This window comes from Conger conger, chromosome 7, assembly GCF_963514075.1.
Source record: "Conger conger chromosome 7, fConCon1.1, whole genome shotgun sequence".
Lineage (NCBI taxonomy): Eukaryota > Metazoa > Chordata > Actinopteri > Anguilliformes > Congridae > Conger > Conger conger.
The window spans coordinates 37,534,648-37,548,657 of record NC_083766.1 but is presented as its reverse complement, the minus strand read 5'-3'; the positions used below and the strand labels follow the sequence as shown (position 1 = coordinate 37,548,657).

Below are 14,010 nucleotides of genomic sequence, written 5' to 3'. Positions count from 1 at the left end.
TAGTAATAGTAGTATATAGCCAGCATGTTTGACCTTGCTGTAGCCTACGTGCTGTAGTTGGGAGGATGTGTAACCGTCAGTTGCAGAAATAATTTGCTTAATTTCCGTTCACAGTCAGCCATCACTGCTTGCGGTATTTAGTGCAGTCCAGGTTTTTTTCTCTCAGACCATGGGAAACGCAGGAACTGGGTGTAATAACTGGCTTAGGAGAACATGGTGTATGTGGGAGAAGAGCTCTGTAAAACGGGAGATTTAGTGCTTCCCCTAATGCAGTAACACAAGGGGAACATGGGATGCACTTTGACAGTTCTCCACACAGGAAAAAGCCTTTTAATAAGCGACATCGCTCGCTTTCCTTTTTTTTCCTTTTTTTCTCCTCCCCCCCCCCCCCCCCCCCCCCGAGCCCTTGGGAGAGGCATTATGGGAATTGTTGGCTTGTTCTGCAGCTTTATGTTGAAGAACAGTTGATGTCTGGGACCCAGTCCAGCGGAGATTTAAATATAACGGCTCTCTGTCGTATTGCCGCCCTCTGTCTCCTCTCCCCGGGCCTTCTGGTCAGCCGCTTGCTCTGATGCGGCACGCAGAATTCCTCCTAATTCCCGAACAGGAAAAGCACTTTTGTTTTTTCATCGCTGTCATGTGAGCGGGGCATGCCCTCCGCTCCCAGCAGGCTGCTTTTTTGCTGTGTTTTTAAAAATGCCGCATTCCAGTATTACCAACGGGGTCTTCAGAGGGCATATCACATGACCTTCTCCCTTCTGCTCCAGAGCCCAGACTGCTTCCATTTCTGCCCCATTGATTGGTTGTTTCTGGTTGTTGCTGTGCCCTGTTGGGGTGAGACGTCTTCCCTGCTAAAACAAAAAAAAAACACGCAGCTCAAGCTATGTTTTGAAACAGCTGGTAGCAGTTCAGACCAGCTCCACGCTCAACTTGGTTTGACCAGATCAGGCTATGTTCTGAAAGCAGCTGCGAGCTAGTCATTTCACGCTGGTCTTAGTCGGATTTTACAGCTATGGTTGTCCGTTCCCTTTCGCAGGCCTACCCTGTAGCTTTTGTGCTGCATGATTTTGGGCTATCGTAAAAACACATTTTCAGCCGCACACATCATATAGCCGCTCTATAATGTTACTGCCAGAGCTCTGTGTGTTTATATGCTTCGAGGGCAGTGATAGAGAATAGCGCTAAACCGGCACAGCGGTGCAGCCCAGGGATATGCAGCCAGTTACACACATATTGACACTCAAATTGAACACCCTGCACCCTGTCTGAACAGAAAAGGTAACCCATGCCTGGGTCCCCTGCATTGGGTACAGGACGCCTTCGGCTCTGGCCGGGCCTGTGGTGTTCGCTCCTCCTGTGCGGTTTTGGCAGGACGGCCCGGGAAGGCAGAGGCCCGTCTGGCAGGAAAAGGCGAAGGCCTAGGACGGACTGTCAAGAATGCAGTGTTTATTATGTCGAGGAAACGCGGCACGTAGTCTGAGGCCGCAGAGACCAGCTGTTGATTCCAGACTGGTGCTTCCAATGTTTCATTTAGTCTGAAGGCATCTTGTGACATTGTCCTCTGGATCCAATCAGAGAAGGGCATAGGTAATGACCAGTACAGTGTACAAGCTGGCCGTGCGGTCAGCAGGGTACGGATGCCGTGGTGAAAGCAGCGTCAGACATGCTATGGCCCAGCTGTGGTGAAGACCATGTCCTTTGGTGCTCAGCAGGCAGGAACGTTATCTATTGAAGACGGTTTGACTCGGTTGACGGTTTGTGTCGCAATGTTACTTGTGTCCTGTTTTGTTCTGGCCATTAAATATTCAACGGTTTGGATGTTGTCGATCACCTCATTCTTGGGGAGAATCTTTTTTTAACTTCTCCTAGTATGAGTTAGTACGAGCTTGCTACGAAGTCTTGACTACCTTTTGTCGTTTTAGGGCACATTTCCGTGTGACATTCAAACTGGGAAAAAGGACGGCAGAAGCTTTTGTGGCCTCAGGCCCAAGGAAGTACCCTTTCCATTTTGTGCCTCTTCTCCCAGACAGCGATTATATCAGCGGTTCCCTTTCTCTTTGCCTTCAACCAGTTTTTTTTTTTTTTTTTCTCGAAACATTCCCTCCGCGTTCCTCCCGGCTCCCAGACTCGCCGTTTCAAATGTCACTGTTGCGCAACCGCGCGGTCCTCTTCAAACCGCAGACTCTCTCGCCCACGTCGTACGGTGCGACCCGCGGGGGGGGGGATTCACCAGATAGCACGGCTGGAATGTTATCTGCCGGCGGGATGAGGAGAGTGCTGACGGAGGATGCGGGGCTCTTTGTGTGCCGCTGGTGCTGGCTGCTCCCACCAGCGCCTATTTTTGCTTCAGCAGGTGATTAATGCCTCACCTCTGTTCAGCGCAAATGAGCCCTGTGGACCTGAATAGGGCTGTTTTCAGTCTCGCAGGCAGGCCCGCTGGCCTAGGCCCAGCACGCTCTCCTTCTCCTTACTCTCTTTCTCTCTCTCTGTTCATTCTTTCCCGTCTGTAATGCATTCCTGTCGTTGTCACACCCACTCCGCCCGCCTTCTCTGCCCCTCTCCCCTTTCCCCTCTCTCTCTTCCTCTGTCTCTCTCCCCTTTCCCCTCTCTCTCTTCCTCTGTCTCTCTCCCCTTTCCCCTCTCTCTTCCTCTGTCTCTCTCCCCTTTCCCCTCTCTCTCTTCCTCGGCCCCTCTCCCCTTTCCCCTCTCTCTTCCTCTGTCTCTCTCCCTCCTCTCTCTCTTCCTCTGCCCCTCTCCCCATTCCCCTCTCTCTTCCTCTGTCTCTCTCCCTCCTCTCTCTCTTCCTCTGCCCCTCTCCGCTTTCCCCTCTCTCTTCCTCTGTCTCTCTCCCTCCTCTCTCTCTTCCTCTGCCCCTCTCCCCTTTCCCCTCTCTCTTCCTCTGTCTCTCTCCCTCCTCTCTCTCTTCCTCTGCCCCTCTCCCCTTTCCCCTCTCTCTTCCTCTGTCTCTCTCCCTCCTCTCTCTTCCTCTGCCCCTCTCCCCTTTCCCCTCTCTCTTCCTCTGTCTCTCTCCCTCCTCTCTCTCTTCCTCTGCCCCTCTCCCCTTTCCCCTCTCTCTTCCTCTGTCTCTCTCCCTCCTCTCTCTCTTCCTCTGCCCCTCTCCCCTTTCCCCTCTCTCTTCCTCTGTCTCTCTCCCTCCTCTCTCTTCCTCTGCCCCTCTCCCCTTTCCCCTCTCTCTTCCTCTGTCTCTCTCCCTCCTCTCTCTCTTCCTCTGCCCCTCTCCCCTTTCCTCTCTCGCTCCCTCTGTCTCTCCCTCCTCTCTCTCTTCCTCTGCCCCTCTCCCCTTTCCTCTCTCTCTCCCTCTGTCTCTCTCCCTCCTCTCTCTCTTCCTCTGCCCCTCTCCCCTTTCCTCTCTCTCTCTCGCTCTGTCTCTTTCCCTCCTCTCTCTTCCTCTGCCCCTCTCCCCTTTCCTCTCTCTCTCCCTCTGTCTCTCCCTCCTCTCTGTCTTCCTCTGCCCCTCTCCCCTTTCCTCTCTCTCTCCCTCTGTCTCTTTCCCTCCTCTCTCTCTTCCTCTGCCCCTCTCCCCTTTCCTCTCTCTCTCCCTCTGTCTCTCTCCCTCCTCCCTCTCTTCCTCTGCCCCTCTCCCCTTTCCCCTCTCTCCCTCTGTCTCTTTCTCGTTCTCTGTCTCTCTTTTGCCAGGTCAGTGGTGACTTGGATGCACTTAGGTCTGAAATGTAAAACACTGGAAAAGAGGAGAAGGAGAGTGTGGATTATGGTCTGTCCGAGCGCCGGGATGAGGTGGTTTTATGTTGAAACGTGAAGGAGAGCAGAAGCTGGGGCTTGGCTGACATTCCTAATGGGCTGTGCTGAAAAGACATCAGAACATAAAAAAACAAAGCAGAGAGAGTGGGAGGGGGGGTACTGTGATATTCAGCCCTCTGAGCATGGGAGCTACTGGCCCATTCAGAGCCCAGAGCGGACACAATGGAGCCAGAACACTCCATTGCTCTCTTCTCTCTCTCTCTCTCTCTCTCTCTCTCTCTCTCTCTCTCTCTCTCTCTCTCCCTCTCCCTCTCTTTCTCTCGTTCTCTCGTTCTCTCTCGTATACACTCACAGACACACACCAGCACATAAACATATGTACCTCTCTTTCACACGCACAATGATAACAACAAGTACTGCATCCCCCATAGTCTCTTTGAGGGGCAGCATTGTTGCTTCATGAAAGAACAAAAAAAAAAAAGAAAACAAAGGAAAAAATATTCATTAGGGAGTCCTGATCGGCACCACTTACCCTCCCCCTTCTGTCTCACTGTCTCTCACATACCATGCACACACACACACACACACACACACACACACCAGCACACACATTCATAAGTGTACGTATATGCACACATGAACACATTCAGACACATCTACACGTATACATGAAGATGTAGTCAAACACTCACATACACACATAGATATAAGGTACACACATGGGCACATTCAGTGACACACGCACACACACGCGCCCACTCTCTTTTCAGTACATGCTGAGTCTCAAAGGCCACAGCTTCCTGGTTGCCATGGAGACGGGTTTTGAGAAATTCAGCCCAGGGAGACACGCCCTGGGTCCCCTGTGGTGAATGAGTCACATAGGTAGAGTCACATGACGCACATACGGGGGGGCTTGAGAGTCACATCTCCCTCTGATTAGGTGTGGCAGGAGTGCCTCCTTCTGACTGGATGCAGGTACAGCATCTCTGATTGGGTATGAATAGAACAACTGTTTTGCTCTCACAGGTGCCCCACCCACCCATGGCCTGGATGTGCTGCCCCACTCGGGCATTGCAAAGATAGGTGCTGCTGCCCTCCGGTCAAAGACCCCAATGAGAGAATGGTCACAAAAAAAAAAGACAAAGTAATTTTAAAGAGTGTCTCTGGAGCTGTTAGGAGCACCTGCTTCCTGATCCTGCTCTGCTCGCTGATCCTGGCGGTGCACAGTAAATAATTAATCCTGTTTGGAGCCTCTCACAGTGAGTCCACCGCAGCTAAAACAGGGTGAAATGTGAGTCAATCTGCATATAGACTGCACGTAGCCCACAGCACGGACTGGCTCTGTGTTTCGCACCCCGCTAGCCTGCTGAAAAGGCTCGGTGTCAGAGGCCATCCTCTGGCAGTGCAGTAATTGGCTGTGATCTCACTCTCAGAGGAAGGCTTTCAGATGTGAAAATAGTGACCGCCCTGGCTGATGGGATACCTGCAGGCAATGCGCTCCTCCAACACAGCTCAGCTCACAGGAAATAAGCTGCTTTGCTTTCCCATACTGTCCCGGTTTGCCCGTTGCTGCAGTGATAAGATGGGCTGACAAATGCAGATGGACATTATATTGGCAGGAAAGGAATAGGGATAAAAATTGGTTCATTAAAAAAAAAATCTAACTCACACTCACCTAACGGTTGTTGTGCATTGTGGCCTTTAGTTTGCGGTCACAGAAAGGATCAGTGTTTGCTGTGAGTGGCCAGAGAGGCTGTGTTTACATACGGGGTGGGGCTGTCGAGGGCCGGCAGGGGGTGTGTGTTTTTCTTCAGCTTTCAATAATTCAGTAATCAAAGAAGACGGCAGCAGTTCACGGTGAGGTTGCGCTCCTTGAAGTGGGTCATTTGTACATTATTGATTATCTCACAGTGGCACTGCTCAGTGGATCTGAAGCCTCTTTTTTCATTTTCTGTTTTATGTGTCACATCCATAACGATGGTATCTCCTCATAAAAAAATCCAGATGAAGATACAAATCTTTTCAAAATTGCTATTTTTATGTTCAGCCAAGCCTCCTACATTACATGGATATCAAAAATGGAGTTTTTAGAAAGGGTATAGTCTCCCCAAACTACCTGTCATTTTGTATCTCTTCCATAACGCTTTTTTTCGGGCTTCACAATATTTTTAAATTATTTTTTTGGCCCTTTCCCTCAGCCCAAGTGGGTGCTATGATAATATGAATTAACATTTTTTTCATCATGTAAGAAGAAGAATGATGAAGAATTTATCTGAGGGATTTTGTTTGTCTTTTTTTTTTCCAAATGTCACATCCATAATGCTGGAATTGGCCATAACCACAAAAGAAGCAACATTGAGTCACTAGTGTTGGCAAGCACTGAATGTTTTTACACTTTAGCTTTTTTCACAGACTTCTGTTACCGTTAAACTGCTCATTGTGACTATGAACTCCAGCAGTCTCAACGGTATCATATCTGAATTCCTATTATTAGGAATCTGTGTGTGTCTAGTGCGTGTGTCTAGTGGGCCTCCTGTAAAATTCCTCAGTCCCTTGTCTCTTCCGCCCATAATGGAGCAGTGTGGCCACAAATTAAACTGGAATTCAGTCTGTCTGCATTGTGCATTGCTCTTAAATTTGAATTACTGATTTAAATTGGATTTGTGTTACCGCATGTGTAGAGCACATGACTTGTGAGCAAAGAAGTAGAGAATATATAACTAGTGCTTTCCAGTTATTATGCCCTTATGCACAGAGATTGAACTCCAGCCTGAATAGTTTCCTTATTTCAGGCCATTGTTGTGTCTTGGATGCTAGCAGACTTACCTGCTGTGTGCATTGTGCTTGATTTCATCTTGTGGAAATATTTACATTTGACAAAGAGTTCAGCTCCAAAGGAGACATCCCAAAATGTATTAGACCTGACCTGCGTTAATGCAAACAGGACTTATTATCTCGTACTGGTTACCAGACGATTACCTGCTCAAATCAGCTGTAACTTTGAGAGAGGCACTTAACCTGGATTTTTAAACAACATCATTAACGCTGTGGAAGAAACCCTATATAAGGGTTCTATGCTAACCATAAGTAATAGCCGTTGGTTGATAACAAGATGTAGTTGGCAGCATTCAGCCTTCAGTCACGTTTTGTTTTGTAGCTCTGTAAAGGGCTGGAACTACGTTACGACTGAAATGTGCGCTCCGAAGCGTTAATGAGCTTCTGAAATCCTTTGTTCTCAACAACTGAAAACGGCCTTAGGTTATGAGTCATATAAACGCCTATGCATTTGCTGATTTCATTTACTCGTGTACTTGATTGGAGTAAAGGTGTTTTCACATTTGAAAATATGTGGTTATATGAATTTGTCAATATGTCATTTTGCGATACATTTTTAGGCTCCACGAACCATATTGTCAGGTTTTCATATTGTGTCACAATATCTCGTCCCACCCCTAATAAGTAATAATTGTGAAGTATTAGTTTGTTAAGGGTTTATTGTGGGTTATGTATGTATTATTGCTGATCCTCTATTGGGCCACAAGGATGACTGACAGTTGCCATGTCCCTCTACCCCCCCCCCCCCCCCCTCCAACCCTGCAGTCTCAGCTCCCCCAGTCCCACGCACACGCCCAAAGCAGAGCCCATCTGCAGCCAATCGGAGAGCAAAGGGGAGCTTGTGGATGGCCAGTCGGATGAGTCACCCAGCAAATCAGGTGTGCTGCTTACGTTGTTTCTCAGCCCCTGGGCTACAGATTTCTCCAGCCTACAGCCACTGTGCAGTTTCACAGCAACCCTCTTCTTCCCTCCAGATGACGTGGCAAAGTCCCCTCCATGTGGTCCAGGGCCTGCTGCAGTGCATTCTGGGCCGGTGCGGTGCTGCTCCTGGGAGGACCAGCTATGCGAACAGCAGGAGCAGCTGGAGAGAGAGATGCAGGATGCTCGGAGGATGGTGTCCAGCCTGCAGGTGACTCCAAACGCATGGTCACGAGTGCAAACATACACACACACACACACACACGGTCACATGTGGGTACACACACATACACACACACGCGCATGGTCACATGTGGGTACACACACACACATGGTCACATGCGCATGTACAGTACTGCACACAAGTCTTTGGCACATGAACGTCTCTATACAAAAATAATACTATAGTAGTGAACAGTTAAAAACTAAATCGAATCAATATGTTGTGACCACCATTTACCTTTAAAACTGTATGAATTCACCTACAGTTTTATTAGAAAATCAGCCGGTAGGTTGTTCGAAACATATTGGAGAACTTACATTACATTACATTATTGGCATTTGGCAGACGCTCTTATCCAGAGCAACGTACAGTTGATTAGACAATCCTCCCCTGGAGCAATGCAGGGTTAAGGGCCTTGCTCAAGGGCCCAACCGCTGTGCAGATCGGGATTAGAACCACCGACCTTGCGTGTCCCAGTCATTTACCTTAACCACTACGCTACAGGCCACCCTGTACTTGCCGCAGTTCTTCTGCAGACATTGGCTCTCCAGCCTCAAACATTGTGTGTTACTATGTAACAAAATACAAAAAATTATCTGTTTTCTAAAAAAATTTATGTTTGGAAACCTTTTTTCTATTGACACTCTTATGCAGAAAACAAAAAAATAAACATCTAAGACAAAATTTATATGAAAGAAATCTACAGTAGGGTGCTAACTTCTTGCCTGCTGTTGTGCAGATTACATACCAATAGGTTGTCTGCCCTGCTGCCACACTGTTTTGCCATTAACCCTGACAAATGTATGTGCATTTAAACTCATATACAGAGCTATAACTTTATTTGAACTGGACTGTTGAGAGTGGGGGGAAATGGGAAAGGTGGAGAGCAGGATTGTGAGAAAAGAGGGTAGAGAGGGACCGTCAGCAGAGGGAGGTACAGCTTTAAGACGGCCACAGGGATTAATCTGATCGCCCCGAGAGACATTATCACATGACCGCAAATGCAATTCAGAGGGCGCGTTTGTGTGACAGACCTGTTACATTAGCGTGCGCTAGTTTTGCAGTGTTCAGTTAGGCTGGCTGGGTTGGCAGCAGTAAACTGAGGGCTTTATGTACATGCCTGTGTGTTTGTATGACAGACCTGTTATATTATTGTGCACTAGTGTAGCAGTGTTCAGTTAGGCTGGGTGGGTTGGCAGCAGTAACCTGAAGGCTTTGTGTGTGCCTGTGTGTGTGTGTGTGTTTGTGTGTGTGCGTGCCTGCCTGTGTGTGTGTGTGTGTGTTTGTGTGTGCGGTCATTATCCAGGCTTTGTTGCTGCACGGCTCCCTACCTGAAGACGAACAGGAGGTCTCTCTCAACCTGGGAGAGAGTGCGGAAAACACAGAACAGCAGCTGGTACTGTACAATCTGTACTTTCTCTTTCTCGCGCTCTCTCTCTCCCACCCCCCCCCCCCCCTCTCTCTCTCTCTCTCTCTCTCTCTCTCTCTCTTTCTCTCTCTTCTAGTTAATATTTCCCTAGATACAGCATATGCTGCAGAGCTCTTCAGAGTCCTGTACTGTAGTTCTGTCCTGTAGAATTTTATTTTATTTTATTTCTCTTTTTTTTAACTCCACCATTTTCTGTGTAGTAAAGAGGATTGTATTTCTCTTTCTCCCTCCTCTGACCTGTTGCTTTGTCTGTTGTTGGGAAAGGGGGTATCCATTTCTCTCTGGCATTCTGTGAGCCAGCCCTGCTCCTCCCCTCTCTCTCTCTCTCTCTCTCTCTCTCTCTTTCATGCTTTTCTAAGGGACAGTGTTCAGTCTATAGGTATGACTGCAGAGTACGAGACAGATTATTTAGGGTTGCTCTCTGTGAAGTTAAAACTGAAGCGCTTCGCTCTGTGCACCTCTGCAGGTGGTAATACGCAGTCGACTAGACCTGAGCATGGAGGAATCCCAGAACCTGAAGGTAAACAGATGAAGTTTGGGGAGGAAGGGCAGGAGATAAAGAAAGTCTGAGAGAGAGGAGGCCCTGTTTTAACCATTGTGCCAGTAAGGGTCGGAAAGTAATTCATATTTTTGAGGGCACTATTTTGCATTTTGAGGGAAGTGAAAGCGACTAAGAACAATTAGGCTTCCATATTAAACCAGTTGGGTATATATGTATATAGCGAGAAGGCATTAATGCACAGATCATGCACATGCACACACCTGCTGTCACACTGTTTTCTCATTAACCCTGACACAGCCACTGTGGACAAATGTATGTGCATTTTAAACTTATATCCAGAGCAGTTCAAGCTATAACTTTGTTTTATATGTATTTGATTCTGTGTGCGTGTACATGATTAATGCACAGCTCATGCACATGCACACAGTAGATGCCAAACATCACATGCCAAAACAGAAGCACCCAGAGATCCTGCTGCAACTCAAGTGTAAAAGCCTGACTTATGAGTATATTTGAGATGGAAAAGATGATAGAAGGCTCAGAAAGAAAAAGCAGTCAGTGGGCAAAAAAACCCCCATGTATTTCCATGGAAACTAGATCCAAATCTGTCAATATTCACTGTGAGCTCTCCTTCCTGCTCCTCTGTCTGTTTATTTATTTCTGCCTGTCTGTTTTGCAGAAGGAGCTTCTGAGGTACAAGCAGGAGTCCCGGAACCTGCAGGGAGTTAAGGTGAGCCTCGAGTACCAGGCCCCACCTCCCTGTCTTATACACAAGCTGAAATGGCAATTCTTCATAACCCTATGAACATAATTATAAAATTAGAATATGTTTTTTCCTTGAAAACGTGATCATTGTGTACCAGCATGTATATTGTCTGTCAATTTTCCGTGCCCCTCAAATCAATATCCCTTTCACACAGCGGTGAGCGTCCTCATTTGACGTTCCCCTCCTCATTTGATGTCAGTCAAATCGACTCCTCGCCCTTCAAATATTCCCCCAAGAGATCAGTTTCACTCGTGTGTACGTGATATCGTGGAAGCTTGCGCTGCGTTACGTCCGGTCCAGCCTGTCTTTAAGCCCCAAACTAAGAGATCAGTTTTCACTCGTGCGTACGTGATATTGTGGAAGCTAGCGCTGTGCTAACCTCTGTTCCAGCCTGTCTTTAAGCCCCTCTCCTCCCCGGATGATCAGTTTCACTTGTGTGTACGTGATATCGTGGAAGCTGTGCTGACTCCCGGTCCAGCCTGTCTTTAAGCCCTCTCCCCGTGTCCCCTGCAGCAGCGCCTGTCTTTAAGCCCTCTCCCCATGTCCCCTGCAGGACGCTCTGCAGCAGCGCCTGTCTTTAAGCCCTCTCCCCGTGTCCCCTGCAGCAGCGCCTGTCTTTAAGCCCTCTCCCCGTGTCCCCTGCAGCAGCGCCTGTCTTTAAGCCCTCTCCCCGTGTCCCCTGCAGCAGCGCCTGTCTTTTAGCCCTCTCCCCGTGTCCCCTGCAGCAGCGCCTGTCTTTAAGCCCTCTCCCCGTGTCCCCTGCAGCAGCGCCTGTCTTTAAGCCCTCTCCCCGTGCCCCCTGCAGCAGCGCCTGTCTTTAAGCCCTCTCCCCGTGCCCCCTGCAGGACGCCCTGCAGCAGTGCCTGTCTTTAAGCCCTCTCCCCGTGTCCCCTGCAGCAGCGCCTGTCTTTAAGCCCTCTCCCCGTGTCCCCTGCAGCAGCGCCTGTCTTTAAGCCCTCTCCCCATGTCCCCTGCAGCAGCGCCTGTCTTTAAGCCCTCTCCCCGTGTCCCCTGCAGCAGCACCTGTCTTTAAGCCCTCTCCCCATGTCCCCTGCAGCAGCGCCTGTCTTTAAGCCCTCTCCCCATGTCCCCTGCAGGACGCCCTGCAGCAGCGCCTGTCTTTAAGCCCTCTCCCCGTGCCCCCTGCAGCAGCGCCTGTCTTTAAGCCCTCTCCCCGTGCCCCCTGCAGGACGCCCTGCAGCAGCGCCTGTCTTTAAGCCCTCTCCCCGTGCCCCCTGCAGCAGCGCCTGTCTTTAAGCCCTCTCCCCGTGCCCCCTGCAGCAGCGCCTGTCTTTAAGCCCTCTCCCCCTGCCCCCTGCAGCAGCGCCTGTCTTTAAGCCCTCTCCCCCTGCCCCCTGCAGCAGCGCCTGTCTTTAAGCCCTCTCCCCGTGCCCCCCCTACAGGATGCTCTGCAGCAGCGGCTGGCGGTGCAGGAGGCCTCCGTGCTGCAGCTCAAACAGGAGCTGCTGCGCTCCAGCATGGCCCGGGAGGAGCTGACTGGCCAGAACGTACGTCCCACACGCAGCGGTCACCTGTGTGTGTGTGTGTGTGTGTGTGTGAGAGTGAGTGTGTGTGTGTGTGTGTGTGTGTGTGAGAGTGAGTGTGTGTGTGTGTGTGTGTGTGTGTGAGAGAGTGAGTGTGTGTGTGTTTGTGTGTGGGTGTGTGTGTACTGTGTGTGTGTGTGTGTGTGTGTGTGTACTGTGTGTGTGTGTGTGTGTGTGTGTGTGTGTGTTTGTGTGTGTGTGAGTGTGTGTGTGTGTGTGTGATCACCTGTACTGTGTGTGTGTGTGTGTGTGTGAGAGTGAGTGAGTGTGTGTGTGTGTGTGTGTGTGTGTGTGTGAGAGAGTGAGTGTGTGTGTGTTTGTGTGTGGGTGTGTGTGTACTGTGTGTGTGTGTGTGTGTACTGTGCGTGTGTGTGTGTGTTTGTGTGTGTACTGTGTGTGTGTGTGTGTGTGTGTGTGTGTGTGTGTGTTTGTGTGTGAGTGTGTGTGTGTGTGTGTGATCACCTGTACTGTGTGTGTGTGCGCGCCTGTACTGTGTGTGTGTGTCTGTGTGTGTGTGTGTGCGTGTGTATGTGTTCATGCGCGGTTGTGTGTCTGTGTGTGTTTGTGTGGGGGTATGTGTGCACACGCACGTGTGTGTGAATGTGTGTGCAAGCGTGTTTGCGTATGTGTGTATGAATAGGGGATATTAACAGTGTGTGTGTTTGCATACGTGTGTGTGTGTCTGTGGGTGCGTTCTGTGTATGAATAGGGGATATTAACAGTGTGTGTTTTTATGTGTGCTTATGCACACATATTAACAGTGTATGTGTTCCCAGGTGGAGCTGCAGAGGAAGTTGGAGGACAGGAGCAGACAGATGAGTGACTATAAGGTAAGAGCAGCTTTTTATACATCGTCCCCCCAATTTTAGACAAAAATGACAAAAAGTCATGAACAAATTATCACAAACTGAAATAAAGTCATCATATTCAATATTTCCTTGCAAATCCTTTGCAATCAAAGACTGCCTGAAGTTCACGATACATCACCACATGCTGGGTATCTTCCCTGGTGATGCTCTGCCAGGCCTGTACTGCAGCACGTTTCGGGGCTATTTGCCACCAGTCTGGTCTTCAGCAAGTGAAATGCATGCTCAGCTGGATTGAGGTCAGGTGATTGATTTGGCCAGTCAAGAACTCCTTGGTTGCTTTGCCTGTATGTTTCGGATCATTGTCCCGCTGCGTGACTAAGCATCATCCAATGACACAGGCTGCTGTGTAGACCTGCACTCAGTGTGACCTGCGCTGTGTGTTAGACCTGTGCTCAGTGTGACCTGCGCTGTGTGTTAGAGCTGTGCTCAGTGTCACCTGCGCTGTGTGTTAGAGCTGCGCTCAGTGTGACCTGCGCTGTGTGTTAGAGCTGTGCTCAGTGTGACCTGCGCTGTGTGTTAGAGCTGTGCTCAGTGTGACCTGCGCTGTGTGTTAGAGCTGTGCTCAGTGACCTGAGCTGTGTGTTAGAGCTGTGCTCAGTGTGACCTGCGCTGTGTGTGTAGACCTGTGCTCAGTGTGACCTGCGCTGTGTGTGTAGACCTGCGCTCAGTGTGACCTGCGCTGTGTGTTGTGACCTGAGCTGCTCTGGTTTCTGCAGAAGGATCTGGGGCAGAAGGAGAGAGCCCTGCAGCAGCAGCAGCTAAAGCTGGATGAGGCCATGCGCAAACTGGCAGAGAGCAGCCATCACAAGGTACAACACCATCTAGCACACACACACACACACACACACACATGCACACACACACACACACACACACACACACACATGCACACACACACACACACACCCTCCACACGCACATGCACACACACACACACACACCCTCCACACGCACATGCACACACACACACACACACACACACCCTCCACACACACATGCACACACACCCTCCACACGCACATGCACACACACACACACACACACACACCCTCCACATGCACACACACACACACCCTCCACACACACATGCACACACACACACACACACCCTCCACACACACATGCACACACACACACACACACACACCCTCCACACGCACATGCACACACACACACACACCCTCCAGCACACGCACACACACAC

At 49.7% G+C, this 14,010-nt stretch overlaps 1 protein-coding gene across 3 annotated transcripts in view; it reads left to right on the top strand.

Moving 5' to 3' along the window:
- Nucleotides 1-14,010, top strand: part of dixdc1b (DIX domain containing 1b) — a 42,738-nt gene that overhangs the window by 21,208 nt on the left and 7,520 nt on the right. For all 3 annotated transcript variants that reach the window (XM_061248761.1, XM_061248760.1, XM_061248759.1), the window contains 8 exons: nt 7,321-7,433; nt 7,530-7,684; nt 9,003-9,092; nt 9,592-9,645; nt 10,307-10,357; nt 11,797-11,901; nt 12,714-12,767; nt 13,523-13,615. In XM_061248761.1, coding sequence (XP_061104745.1) covers nt 7,321-7,433; nt 7,530-7,684; nt 9,003-9,092; nt 9,592-9,645; nt 10,307-10,357; nt 11,797-11,901; nt 12,714-12,767; nt 13,523-13,615 — 715 coding nt within the window. The remainder of the gene's footprint in view (nt 1-7,320; nt 7,434-7,529; nt 7,685-9,002; nt 9,093-9,591; nt 9,646-10,306; nt 10,358-11,796; nt 11,902-12,713; nt 12,768-13,522; nt 13,616-14,010) is intronic.